General features: G+C 37.7%; 1 protein-coding gene across 3 annotated transcripts in view; it reads right to left on the bottom strand.

The window, feature by feature from the left end:
* Positions 1-306: 306 nt before the first annotated feature.
* Positions 307-13,242, bottom strand: part of LARP1B (La ribonucleoprotein 1B) — a 33,957-nt gene continuing 21,021 nt past the window's right edge. For 2 of the 3 annotated variants that reach the window (XM_075501096.1, XM_075501097.1), the window contains 12 exons: positions 11,968-12,112; positions 11,579-11,753; positions 10,655-10,827; positions 9,795-10,166; positions 7,876-7,999; positions 6,795-7,003; positions 6,292-6,398; positions 5,603-5,763; positions 5,145-5,289; positions 3,783-3,892; positions 3,432-3,559; positions 307-2,652 (listed from right to left, as the gene is read on the bottom strand). In XM_075501096.1, coding sequence (XP_075357211.1) covers positions 2,422-2,652; positions 3,432-3,559; positions 3,783-3,892; positions 5,145-5,289; positions 5,603-5,763; positions 6,292-6,398; positions 6,795-7,003; positions 7,876-7,999; positions 9,795-10,166; positions 10,655-10,827; positions 11,579-11,753; positions 11,968-12,112 — 2,080 coding nt within the window. In that variant the 3' untranslated portion in view covers positions 307-2,421. Of the gene's footprint in view, positions 2,653-3,431; positions 3,560-3,782; positions 3,893-5,144; positions 5,290-5,602; positions 5,764-6,291; positions 6,399-6,794; positions 7,004-7,875; positions 8,000-9,794; positions 10,167-10,654; positions 10,828-11,578; positions 11,754-11,967; positions 12,113-12,456; positions 12,605-13,242 lie in introns of those variants that run through there. The other variant, XM_075501098.1, reaches the window with a different exon arrangement.

Here is a 13,242-nt window from a genome sequence, read left to right on the forward strand (position 1 = left end):
AAGAAAGGATGTTGGACATGTACATGCATGTTCAAAGACAAGTTTATGGCTCTGCAACAGGTATGCCAGTTACTGAAAGGTGATGAACCACTTTAAGCCATATAGAGAAACAAGCTGCTTAGCCAGCAAAGTCTCTGGGGTTTATTCTAAAATGCAATAGGTTTGTTCTCAGCTCAGTGTGCAAACAGCAGTAATGGAAAGTATTGCTTTTTCCACCTGTCTGCAAGGGGAGAGAGGGAAGATTCAAGCCCATGGGAAGTGAAAGGTGGCATTCCTGAAAGGTAGCCAGAGCTGTGGACGGACTTGGGTGGGTTTTTTTCCACCTAAATAAAGGGACACTGTCTAAGCAACTAGCCCTATAGAGGCCAACAGGACAGAAAGCAGGTAAAGTATTCACTCTCTTTTCTTTCAGCTGTATTTATCATTAACCTGTCATACTTTTCTTTGACAAATACCCAGTCATATGAAAAAACCACATCGATATTGAACTTGAAGAAAGGTGGCTCATTCCAAGAACCACTCCTCCAGCCTTCAGCAGGCTGGGTTTCCCTGACACCTTAGTGCAGCAGAGGCAATGGAAATTCACATGCAAATCTACAGCCTTACACTCTTTCAGGTTGTTTTTCTTCACACTTTGGGGAAAAAGAAGTTGATATACAACAGTATTAGGTTTTTTGTTGTTGTTGTTTTTATAAAATTTGTCAAGATATCACAAAATTACACACACCAAAAGCTTAATCTGCACATTTTCCAATGAAAAAGTGAAAGGAAATATCTTAAATCTGTTCCTTGTATATACAATTTCAATCCAAATTTACACTGGCATCATTTTCTTGGATAGCAAAAGGCATGGATCAAACACAGGATTGAGATGTGTCACTTCAGCATATTTATAGGATATTACTTAAAACATCGGTATGTGTTCATTTAAATCCATTTAGAACAGGCCACTTAACAAAAGGCTTGATTTTGTATTGAAATTGTATTAACTGTTGGGAAGGCCACTGCTAACATATACTCCTTTGCAATGCAAACGTTCATAATTTGTTTCATTGATGTTCACAAGACAATGACAGAAAAATTAATGGACTTGTTATAACCTCGGAGGTCTGATGCAAGTTTAAAACCCCACAGGTGGCTGTGCAGTCAGGCCACCTTCATGGATTAAGGCAGTTGTGCTAGGCAGAACTTTTTAAGTTTAAAAGTTAACTGAAGTCTTTTCTGCAGTTAACTAACAAAAAGCCGAGTTTCTTCTCACCCACCCACTCTGTTCTTTTTGAGTCTTTAAAAACAAAGTAATGAAGTTAATAAGAAATTACAGGATATAAAAATCCCCATCTTTCAGCTACAGAAATGGATTTGTATTTGGAGAATTTACATTCAGTGAAACTGTATTTAGACCTGTTTGAAATTATTTAGGCTTAGCTAGCACAATTTAAGCAGAACTTCATTCAGATATTGCAAAATAAAGCAAAAAATAGAATTTACAAGGAATACTTTGTTTCCCTCCAAGCTCATTTTTATTACTTGAAATACGGAGAAAAAATTTAAGTTACGCCTCTCCTGTTATAGAGTACTTCATAATCATAAGAGAATTCAAATGAAGACACCTCTCAAGCCAAGAATAATTTGAATAGTTTGCTGTTTTAACAACCTGCACAAACTGTAGATACTATATGTTAATTTAAGACACTATGAAATCAACAGATCCATTTTCTCCTGTATTTTTCTGTTGCTTGAGTTATTAAGAACCAGTACTGAAGGAAATATCTGCAAAACTATCCCAGTTATGTCCACTCAAACTCCATACTTAATAAAATACTAACTATGGAGACCCTGAAAAAAATAGAAACTATGTCTTTAAATAGAACCGAGAAATGCAGTTTCGATATATAGCTGCACGTTCTCGAATGTGTTTTTGCACAAAAACATACTTTTTAATAGTTAGATTCAAGAGCAAACCAATCACATAGATCCTTCCTTTACATTTAAAATTCTACATATAACAATCTTTTTTGCTTTGGTAACATACAAATAATGGGAAAATCTGGGTAAAGAAAGCACAGTAAATAACATGGCTATATCATACCTTTTTTAAGAAATATGAGCTGAAATGTAAGGCATCCCCCAAGTATTTTTTGCATATGCAAGGAATGCAGTTCTTTGTAAACAAAAGCTTGAGGAAAGCAATACTGAAGCCAGAGAATCTTCCCTAGGATCCTTCCGATGATCCCAAAACCAAGAGCAACTCTCCTAGGGTAAGTGTTTTGGAACTAAATCCTGTGAAAAAGAGAATCCAATCCTTTTGTCTTCCCATACACTTTTAATCACATATTAGATTGGCTCACCTTGAAGATCTCCAAATTAAAAGTTGTAAAAGATGTAAAAGTTGATTCTCAAGGGCGCAAGCTCATCCTAAGTCTATTTTTCTGGTACATCACTTTCTATAGATTTTGTGGCAGCACTGTTATGGCCTATGGATGCTTGCAGAGTATTCCCACTGGTAACGTTTCCCAGTGCCTGGGACTGACAGGCAGCCGTAGGTTTAGCGGCAAGTGTTTTAGAAGAATTAGACTGATGTCTGCGATGACCTGAATCCTCACCTGTTGCAGCAACCGGTCTCTTTCTGCCAGATTCTTCACTAATAGGAGGCTGAAAATAAACATTGGCAACGTGTTAAATGTTTTCCTGTAAGGCCAGGTATTTGCCTTTTCATATCCTTAAAGGATCAAAAAAAGACAGAGCATTCCATAATTAGGCCCTTAGTTAGGCCTAGCAATCTTAGTTATTCACAACTGTCTGATGAGATTCTAAAGCTTTCCTGGCCGTTTAGCTAGAAGTGCAAGTGCATGACATACTGCAGACCTTAAACAGTCTTACAGCATTATTTAATCGTCGCTGCCCAGATGTTTGCCAGCTCCTAGAAAATGGAGGATTATAGAGGACAATGGTAACGTAGTGCACCATAACCCAGTTGCGAAAAGCATGGCAGCACCACACTCTAGAATCACGCAGTTTAAGAATTCAGCATTCTACAGGAAGGGTACATTGGATTTGGCAGATAAAGTCTCACCAAGGACAATGCCTGTCACTGTTCATTAAGAAATGCCAGGTGGGCATTAATTCATTTGCCAAATTCTTAAACAGTATAGAAGTCACCAGATGATAAGCAAGCTATTTTTTGCTATTTATTTCATTACACAATGAAAATGGATCACCACTTCTTATATTTTAGCCACCACACCTCAGCACCATACTTGGGTTAAAAAAAGAACGTCTAGAATAAAGCTGCATTTTTCATTTGAATTTAATTTTTTAATCATGCTTTTTCTAGTCATTGACAGGATTTGTAAAGCTGCCTTTTTTTGAAATTAAGTACTGTTCTCAGTTTACCTTGCAGTAAAAATATTCGTATAGGCGTTGAAACTTACATCCACTCTGAAGTCCTCCAGTCTCTTAAATTTACTAAGGTATTCTTGCAGTTTGGGGTCAATGGCTGGAGTCTTGTGCTGAGAGTATTTTAGATAAGCCCAAAATTTTTCCAGTCCATACAGCTGACCTAAGAATAGAAAAAGATAATTTTACCAATTTACAAAGGTCAGATTTTAATTAAAAACTTATTTATTCACTGGTAACTATATGTTTAAAGAGAACCTTAAGATACGAGGAGCATGAAGGAAAGCTGCTCTTGGGTTAGTTAACAAGTCAGTGCCAAGGAACTGGGATTATCTCCCAACCAAAGGTTACCCTGGTGTGAGCAGTGACTGGCCCATGATAATTACCAGCTTCATAGTCTCTCTTTGTTTCTTCTTGGAAATCCTTGAATATTTCTTGCCTGAATTTCTTTTCTAGGCCATAGCTGTAAAATCTAAACAAGCATTCCAATCCGTACCTGTAACAAAACAAAGGGGTACAAAAACCTGATACATAGGTTCCTCATTCCTCAGAAGGATGCAAGTTTTCAGTCTCTCCCTGTATTTAAGTAAACGGCATAGTCTCATTTTACCCTTCTCATAAAAACTACTTCCTTTTCACATCAATTTTTTTCAACCTATTGCTCTGAAACACCTTCACAAATAATCAAAACTGACTTAGGAAAATCAGGTTTGTCCCATGGCTTCAACTTATGAAGTGTAGACAGCATACACACACACAAAATGAAGACGAATGCTTTCACATTTTCAGGATGTTTGCATACACAGTTTTAACATAAAACCAACCATAGTGGGTCGGACCAAAAGCCAGCCTAACCCACCATCACTGCAAAACCCGATGCATGGGGCAGGACTCGGTGTTCCTTCAGCTCCCACACACCCCAGCACCAGGGTTTCCAGCTCAGTATTTAGTAACACTCTGGCTTTGGCTGCCACACCATCACCAGAGCTGCCTTGGGCCTCTAGATAGCTGGGACCCCCTTCTGTTCCACATTCATCTGCTGCCACCTTAGTCCCCTTAAGAGCCTTCTGAAGTTTCTCCTGGTAAATGTATCCTTGGATAATCACAGAGCGTCAAAAAAGCTCAGAGCAGAGACACAAGGTATTATTAAAGCCACCCTTGCACCCTAGGGACCAACAGTCTGCAGTCTCAGACAACGTATCCGACCTTGAGGATTTCCATAGCCAGTACGTCCTCACTTGGCATTCAAAGTGTTGGGCTACTTTGTCTCTTTGGCTAAGAGAAATAGAGGTGGGGGAACTAGAGGAAGGGAATAATATCAAAGGGCTAAAAGGGCAGTGGTAATTTCCTTTGTGGTCATTTTTCTGGTATTTTTTGGAAGGCAAGAAGCAGTTTGAACAAGTTGAATGAGGTTAAGAATGTCTTCACCTATGGAAGGAAGAATCTTATGAGCGTTAGTAAGTATAGAGCTGACTTGTCACGGTCAACAAGTTACAGGACTTTGTAGAATTTAGGGCCGATTACAAGTCAGGAAGTGCTGCACGTTTAGCTATTTATCTGCAAAGCACAAATATATACAAACAGATTTTTGCTATTAAAATAACTTACATAGACTTCTATTTTAAAGATTTGCAAAGAGTCAAAGCCAATACTAAAAAGTGTTCACTTCAGATATATGTAAACTTCACAATCATTAAAACGAATGGTGAGAGCTCAATGGTTTTTAACTTCCAGGAAGAAGTGAATACCTGTAGTGTTCTTTTGCATCATCTAGAGCAAGTTGTTTGAATTCTTCATACATTTTCTTGTTAAAGTGATCTCTCAGAAAAAACGACCAGAAACGAAAAAGTGTGTTCATTTCTTGGGACTGGCCAATTCCCAACCGTTTCCTATCTGGAAGAAAAAAGAAAGGGAAAAAAAAAAGCTAGTTTTAATTTTTCAGCAGAATATTTTCAAGTGCTTTTCCATTAGTAATAGACACACAAGATCTTCCAGTAACTTCAGTTTAAATTTGAGGGTAATTTTTTTTTGTCAGGGAATGTAAAGTTAAATGGAAAGCAGAGTTCGTAAAATAGAAGCATCAAATAAATTTTGCTTTCCTTGCCCAAGAAAAATTAAGGATTAGGAACAATGTGGAGAAAACTGGTATCAGATGACACCTGGTAACTTCTACCTAAACTTTTAGGAAGCGCATTTAGTGGCTTACCTGTTAGGCACCTTCGACGATATTTGTGGTACACCTGTTGAGTAAAGCCATTTTCCTTTAACAGTTCATGGGAAGGATGCTGAAATTTCGGAAGAGAATTTGGGGTACACCCGTAACTTCCTGCTAGTGGAGCTCCTTCTGAAGGCGAAGCATTGGAACTGCTGAAGAATAAGAAAAAAACCCCAAACTTATTTCTGTCCTATAAACAGTGCTTTTCTACAGAATTGGTTTTCAACCATTCTGATCTACACAAGAGCTCTCAGAATAGTACAGTCACCTGGTGACCACTGCAATGCATGCCTGGGGTCCCAGTCATCTGTTTTCGGGAGCACCTCAAGAAAATCAGATTCTGTGCTAATATGTCAAAAGCCAGGCAGTTTTGGATCATGATAAACATTACTGTAATGCCCGATTTTAAATGACCACTTAAAAGCAAAAATCACTGACGCGAACATCAGTACTTCAAGTAATATTACTGCTACTATATCATGGATCAAGAAACAACGTTGTGAACGTAGTTTAGCTAGCTTACTTCCAGAGAGCCTTGTATTCTATCTCTTTTTCTTGACCACTCTTTTCTTGCTTCCACTGTATTTATAAATTGTCTTTTATCGCAGCCTATTTGTCCATTAGCAGTGAGAACTAATGACATTGCGAACAAATTTTCTATGACAAAAAAAAAAATTTACCTCACAGAGGAAGTTCTTGGCCTGTGGTCTCTGGAATCCATCACCCAACCAACGTGGCATTCTAAGGGAGGATTTGTACTGTGTCGTGTTTTCCTTTTTCTTGGAGCCTAAGGAAGTAAATGAAGTATTTATTTCCCTAATTTGATTTCACTCATTCTTTCCCTCTTAAAACAAAGTTCTAAAAATTTTATATTCTATCGAACACATTATGAAGTCACAACGCTCCAGTTTCATAACCTTAAGATTAGTCTTATGTAACAAATTAAAATTCTTTAGACATTACACTTTTTCAGCAAGGACTTCTAAGAAATGTTACAGAGAAAACTCGGAAACCATTTTATAGAAATAAAAAAGAATTAATATGGTAACTATTTTGAAGATAAACAATGAAAAAGTACGAGCATTTCATTTTTTGCCTTTTCATTCTTGTTGAATTGTATGCACAGACATGAGTTTTATAGGCCTTTTCTGGTTTAAAAAAAATATTACGTCTTTCCGTTTACCTTTACATCAATGGATCGTGCTTCCTTAACAACGGGGTAGAACCTGGGTGTTTTGTTGGGATCCTGTAACCTCGGGGTGCGAGGTGTTCGCGGAGTGAAGCCAGGGTGAACGCAGGGGGAATCTGGAACTGCTGTTGGCAGCGATCGAGCTATTGCTGCTGTTGGAGGTACTTCAATACTTAAATTACAAGCTGACTCCTCTTCTAAATCTGTAGGCAGGAAAGAGAAAACATTCGTTTTCAAAGGAAACTTAGGATTTCAACGCCTAAGTTCCCCTAGTATCTGCTATCTTAAAGGCCTGTTTCATTTCAAGTGAACTACATCATCCCCAAAGGATAATCAAATTAACAAAAGCACTTGGCGTAGAAGCAGTACAAACTGCTCAAAACTATGAAATAATGTTTCAAGCATGTCTTTGCTAGAAAACATAAGCCCACTTCTTTATTACCTGCTTGTACTTGTGTATCTACATTGGCAAAGTAATGGAAAAAAAACATTGGTGGAAGTGTAACCACATTCTTGCTTTTTGGTGAGGTGGTTTTCTTCAACTACTTTAAAGATGCTATTAGCGTGTATCCTAGTAAATGTTAATACTACTACTATATCAGAAATACCTCAAAAGATAAGACTTGGACATTGTGACTGCTCAGTAAGGTTATGGTACAAGTAGGAAATTCTTCTAATCTCACTTCGTTCTATCCCCGTTTCCCATAAAAATACTGGTTTCTAGAAAATGTTTCACAGCATCACTAGCTGTTACTTTACACTTTGTAAATGCCAAGTTACACAAAGAGCACCTGGTGTTGGTATATGGTGAGTGACAACAAAATAGAACACTGCCTGTTGATGCTCATATATATCCTGAAGAGTATGAGTACCAGCTTCTTCTAATTCAATAGAAACTACGCTACTGATGAACAGCTGACACTGAAAAATTAGCAAAGAAAAAGCCCCTCAGACTGCTGAGTGACCCAAAATTAACTCTTTCTACCTGTGTTAAAACACCTACAAAATCGATCTTTATTACAGAGATTCTAAAAAAAAAAAAAAAAAAAACCAAAACAAAAAACATATTACTTACCTTTCTGTAACCCCGGAGGTCCTGGAGGAACTTCTTGGGTTGGATCAGCAATCGGTTCTGGTGCAAGATTATAAAATTCTTCCTTACTAATGAGATTTAGCTTCCTGAAGTTCTCAATCTCTTGCTGAATTAGAGAAAGCAAATTGTAAACGCAAAGCACGATAATGGATACCATCCTGAGAAACAGGTGAACTTCATAAAAGAGAAAATAAGCAGCCCCAATTGACACAAAACTACCCATACACAGCTAGTACAGATTTCTTCTAAGGAAGAGGGAAAGAGTGTCTAGCACGCATTGTAAAAAAGTTGCCGTGAACACTGTATATAACCTAAGGCAGCTCACACTACACTAGCTAAAAGAAACAGTTATGCCAACAAACGGGCAAATGGAGGCAGGTAAGGCTATCTACACGTGAATTTTCACAGACAAATAAGAAATAGAAATGACTGAGATCCTCCCCCTTGCCAAGCCCAAACCCACCCTCCTTCTGCAGTAAGCGTGCAGTAAGCGTGCCAAGGAAGGTCCTAGCAATTTAGGGGAGCAGAACAGGCCCTGCCCCCTTCCTCAGGCTACATCTAAAGAAAAGCCAGTATTTGTAAATAAAGTGTTCAGCTTTTTTTTTTTTTTTTTACTGGTAGCTTAAACTGTGAAAGGATGGGATTTTTCCAAGATGTGTGGCAGCATCTCAAATCACTCGTGCCCCTACTCAGCTGAAGATGGGGTGGGACACGTGTGCGTGTGCATGCTGCGTGTGCAAAATCTTGTTTAAATCTTTGTCAAGAACATAACAACAACAACAAAAAAGAAAATATTTCCTCTTGCTGTGTGCTATTTGTCACTGTCCTTTTCCAGTTTGCTGGTTGTCTTGGTCCATTTGCTTTGTAATAAAAACTCCATATTGTGGATTCTACCTTTATTTCTTGCTCTTATTCTCAACAGTCATTCCTATCTTTGTCAGCTCTTTCTTGTCCCCGCATGTTCCATTCATCCTTTAAGCTACTTCCCCCCTTCCTCCCCGCCCCACAGCCCACGTTTGTCCTTATGGAGATAAAGCTCCTTCCCCTCACCACTTAGTCTTTAGGTACCTTTGTATTTCTGTACACCTAATACCTGCTAGTGATACAGTGGGATTGCCTACGGACTTGCCACTTGCTGGGCTCGCTCGCACAAAAGAAGGGGTTTCTTAATAAACCAAGAGCAGTAAGAGACAGGACTGCAGCGTGCCATGTTGTCCCCTGCCTATGCAGTGCTGGAGTTCAACTCATCTGTAATTTTACAGCTGCTTAGTATATTTTTTAAAAGAAATAATAATTTAAAAATAAATATTGTTTTTTAAAATCACAAAGCTGACAATCTCCTTCTAAAGTTTTGAAATCCTCAAAGACAGAGGTCCATGTACAGGCTAGGAAATAAAAGGGTTTCTATAATAAAATAAGGTGTGCAATCCAAAGTTTCATTTGCTCACTGAGCTATCATTCTAACAAGCTACAAGGTGAACAGAACCTCAGTATAAAACTACGTTAAAATGACTGTATTACCTTCCTCTCTTATCATCTCACCTCAGAAGTGTGCCCACTTCCCCCGTGGCAAGAGTTTGCAAATGCTATGAAACAAGCTATTCATAGAACAAGAAAACACTGGAAAAATTGAACCACCTCCAAAATGTTAAAAATAGTTCCAAAAAATATTCATTCAATGGTTTTGGTCAAATCCGTGACAAGAAGAACTTGCTCATTTTGCTTTCAACTGTTTACAATATTATCAAAATAAAGAGAATTCAACAGACCTGTCAATTCAACCACTGTCACTTTTCTTTCAAAAAAGTGTAGCATTTTACAATTACGTAGCAGATGGCGGAAATTAATTTTGGAACTGTTTGGAAAGGCATGGTTTTCATGTCAAAAATGAAGAGAGTTACCTTCATCATAGTGTCATTTTCACTCTGTTCCATCCACAAATCCTGTTCATAATAGTATAAGCCGTCATTGATAACTTTAGCAAGTTCTGATGTAATTTTTGCACGGCATACATGGTTGCCAGTACGATCTCCACCAGGATGTTTTCTCATATACGGTGGTGTCTGTGTTACAATCAAAATCTTGTTTATGTCCTGATCATCAATTTCATAATCGGAGTCGCTGTCTGACCAATCAGTAAATTTATTCTTCCGACCTTGAATTTGTTCCATCTCTTCATCAAACAAAAAATCAAGTTCTTCTTGTTCTTGTTCCTCTGGAGGTGGGGGTGGCTGTTGTTGATCTGATGTTTGATCAGGTATAGGAACACTTTCCTGAGTTGGAAAAGGTGATGCATTTTATATTCAAATTGGATAGTGATTATCCACATGGGAGACAAATAGAACATGATAGAACATTTTCAATAAATAAATGTACGGGAATTAGAAACAATACAGCCCCTTTCAGCTGTTTATTAAGTAAATTACTGTTCTAAATAATTCTGCCATAAGCTTTTAGAACAATTCTCAATGCACATTACAATACATTTTTCAATAATCAACAGGTACAACTGTCCCTCAGCAGAAAAAAAAAACCAACAGTATTTCCTTTTCTTTCTAGTGAGCTTTGGATCAGGATTTTAAATGCACTTAGCTATTCTAGGTTTGGTAGAGTGTGAAGTACGCACGCTAACTGTATTGCATTATCAAGCATCACATACGTTAAGACATAAAAAAAAAAATCTTGTTTTACAGTATAATCTGAAAGTTGCCAGGTTTTGCATTTGTTTATTTGAGCATAACTCAAAGGTTTTCGATTTTACCTTTAGTTTGACTGTGGATGCACGATGCCTCTTCTTCACTTCTATCCAAGGTTCAGAGTCCAAATCAGGCAAACTTGTAGACAATCCTTTAGACATTGTCTGAAAATTACTCATTTCAGCGTTTTCCTTTGGACTCAGCAGGCTTCCCATTCTTGGAGAACTTGGTGCAGACTCTAGCAGTGGAAAACAGTAGTTCTTTTAACCGCAGCTACCATTTTTCTACCTCTCTGCTTAAATATACACTGATCAGCGGAATTCCTTTTCATTTTTAGGAGATGGCTTTTCACAGTTCACTCAACATTTTAAGAAAAGATCGATTCTAGCAACTTATTTACGTGGAAAGTTTCTAGCAGTCTGAGAGAAATTATGTGTTATTCAGAAAACAAGAGCAGCATCATTAGGGACATATTTTCTCCACACCATCCTCTAGCTTTATGGACGGGTGCCTAACTCAGTCTTCATTCTTCCAATTTAATCCCAGCCAACATTTTAGTAAAAGATTTCCTTGCCAAGGGTTGTCAGCGAACAACACCATCTTCCTACTAATAATGTGAATGAGATCCCCGTCCAAAACCAGGACGGACCAAATAAAGAGTTAACTTCAGCTGCTACCAAAATGAAGCAGATTTTAGGACTAACGTAAGATTACTATTACTACTTCTACTACTGTACTAAAGCACTGTAGTCCATCATACTATATTCTGGAGAATGGCCACAGCTGTAACACATAAGAGACATTTTTATCTACTTCACATCAGCCGTGCCAGCCATGTGACTTGGCAACTGCAAGGCTGTACAGGCATACCAGCTGAATAAACTGTTACCAAACGTACAACTTCTGTTATGAAATCAGTATCAAGAGGCAAACTTCCTAAGCTAGATAGATGGTTCTAAACTTATGTTTCTATAAAATAAATCCTTTACCAATATGTGAGCCAAAAATTTGGCCTGGTATGAATTCTGGACAATTGATGAGCTGAGAAAAGTCAGTCGGTGGCAGACTGCATGGAGGAGGACCTGGAATTGGCCACTTTTCTGGATCAACCCTTTTTCTTATCCTCTGATCCACAGTTTCAACTTCTGTACTGTCCTTTAGGGCCTGTGTGACAAGCATATAACAACTTTAAAATCTTTACATATCCAGCACCATCCAAAAAAGAAGAAAAACCCACAAACTTTGCCATTTATAGCCTCTTTATAAAATCCTCGTCATTGCAAACAGAAATCCTTCTTAACTTCATAGCACTGACTTTAAATAGCAGTACAAAATTAACCAAGCAACTTTCTACAAATGTACTTCTGAATTATTTTACCTCCAAAATGAGTGCAGCATTTGTAGTCAGAGCTTGCATCCGACGGAAGCTAGCAATCAATGAAACAGGCAGAAATCCTTGTTGGTCCATCTTTCTCCTCAGAAAGAAGTCTCTTTCCAAATTTTCTGTGCTGAAATAATACTCACTGCAGAAAGAAACATACAAATATGAGCCTATTGGAGGTTAAAGAAAATCCTAAAATAGCAACTCAGAGATTCCTTGTTAAGGTCTTCCATTAAAAACAGAGCATACTTTGTCATCAACAACATTGTTCTTTCAACAGGTGTATCACTATAAGCAAGACTTACAGAACAGCATGCATGCTCGACATGTTAAGACAGACTTATGATCCAGTACAGTACACAGGGGTATAAATCAAAGCCTTGTTACATTTGCATATCAAAGCCTTGTTACATTTGCATATAAGAACTGCACAAAGAAAAACTAAGCTCAATTTTTCTTTCACCCATCCCCTCCCTTATTACTTACATGAACAGAAGGAAACAACATTCTCTTAGCCTCCATATAGATGAAGGACAACTACTGCTTACAGTCAGGGCATAAGTTATTTCCCACACAGCAGTATCAGTGCACCTTCATCCTGAACTGTATCTTTTCTTTTCCCAGTTTCCAGTACATTAGAAGGTTTAAGTATTCTATCTGAGTGTTGAGGCACATATATGTACTCTGAATCATTACTTCAAGCATGCTTGTGGGAAGATGAGAAAACAAAAATAGTAATGTTGTATTTGTCATGAAACTGTACCAAAAGGCACAACAGTTCATGGAGAAAGGTAAAGTCTAAAAGAAGAGATGATGTTTAAGTGGATAAAGAGAAGAGGGACAAGGACCATTTCAGGAATCTGATGATACCACAGAACAAGAGAGACGAGGGACAAAAAAACAGCAGAAAGACAAATCTTCTTAAACAATGAAGCTGCTCTATGAAATGATCAGGGTATCAAGTTGTTTTATACTTAGTGAGGAGAAAAAGTAAGGAATTCAAATCATGATCTGTCACACGAATCAAGGGAATGAGAAAACATCCTATGAAAAAGAATGGAAAAAAAACCCAATTTAATCACAACAACTAAAATCTAGGCCTTTCACAGAGTTTACACATCATACCATGATTTTGCATATTACGTCCAAGGAATACTATTCCTCACCAGGTTCAGGAAAACGTAGGTAGAGAAATATTTAATGGAGAGCAATTAAAATTTTGTGACACAAAAATAGAGGTAGTGCAAAAATAAAACAAGAGAGCATTAAAAT

This window comes from Mycteria americana, chromosome 4 (genome assembly GCF_035582795.1).
Source record: "Mycteria americana isolate JAX WOST 10 ecotype Jacksonville Zoo and Gardens chromosome 4, USCA_MyAme_1.0, whole genome shotgun sequence".
Classification (NCBI taxonomy): Eukaryota; Metazoa; Chordata; class Aves; order Ciconiiformes; family Ciconiidae; genus Mycteria; species Mycteria americana.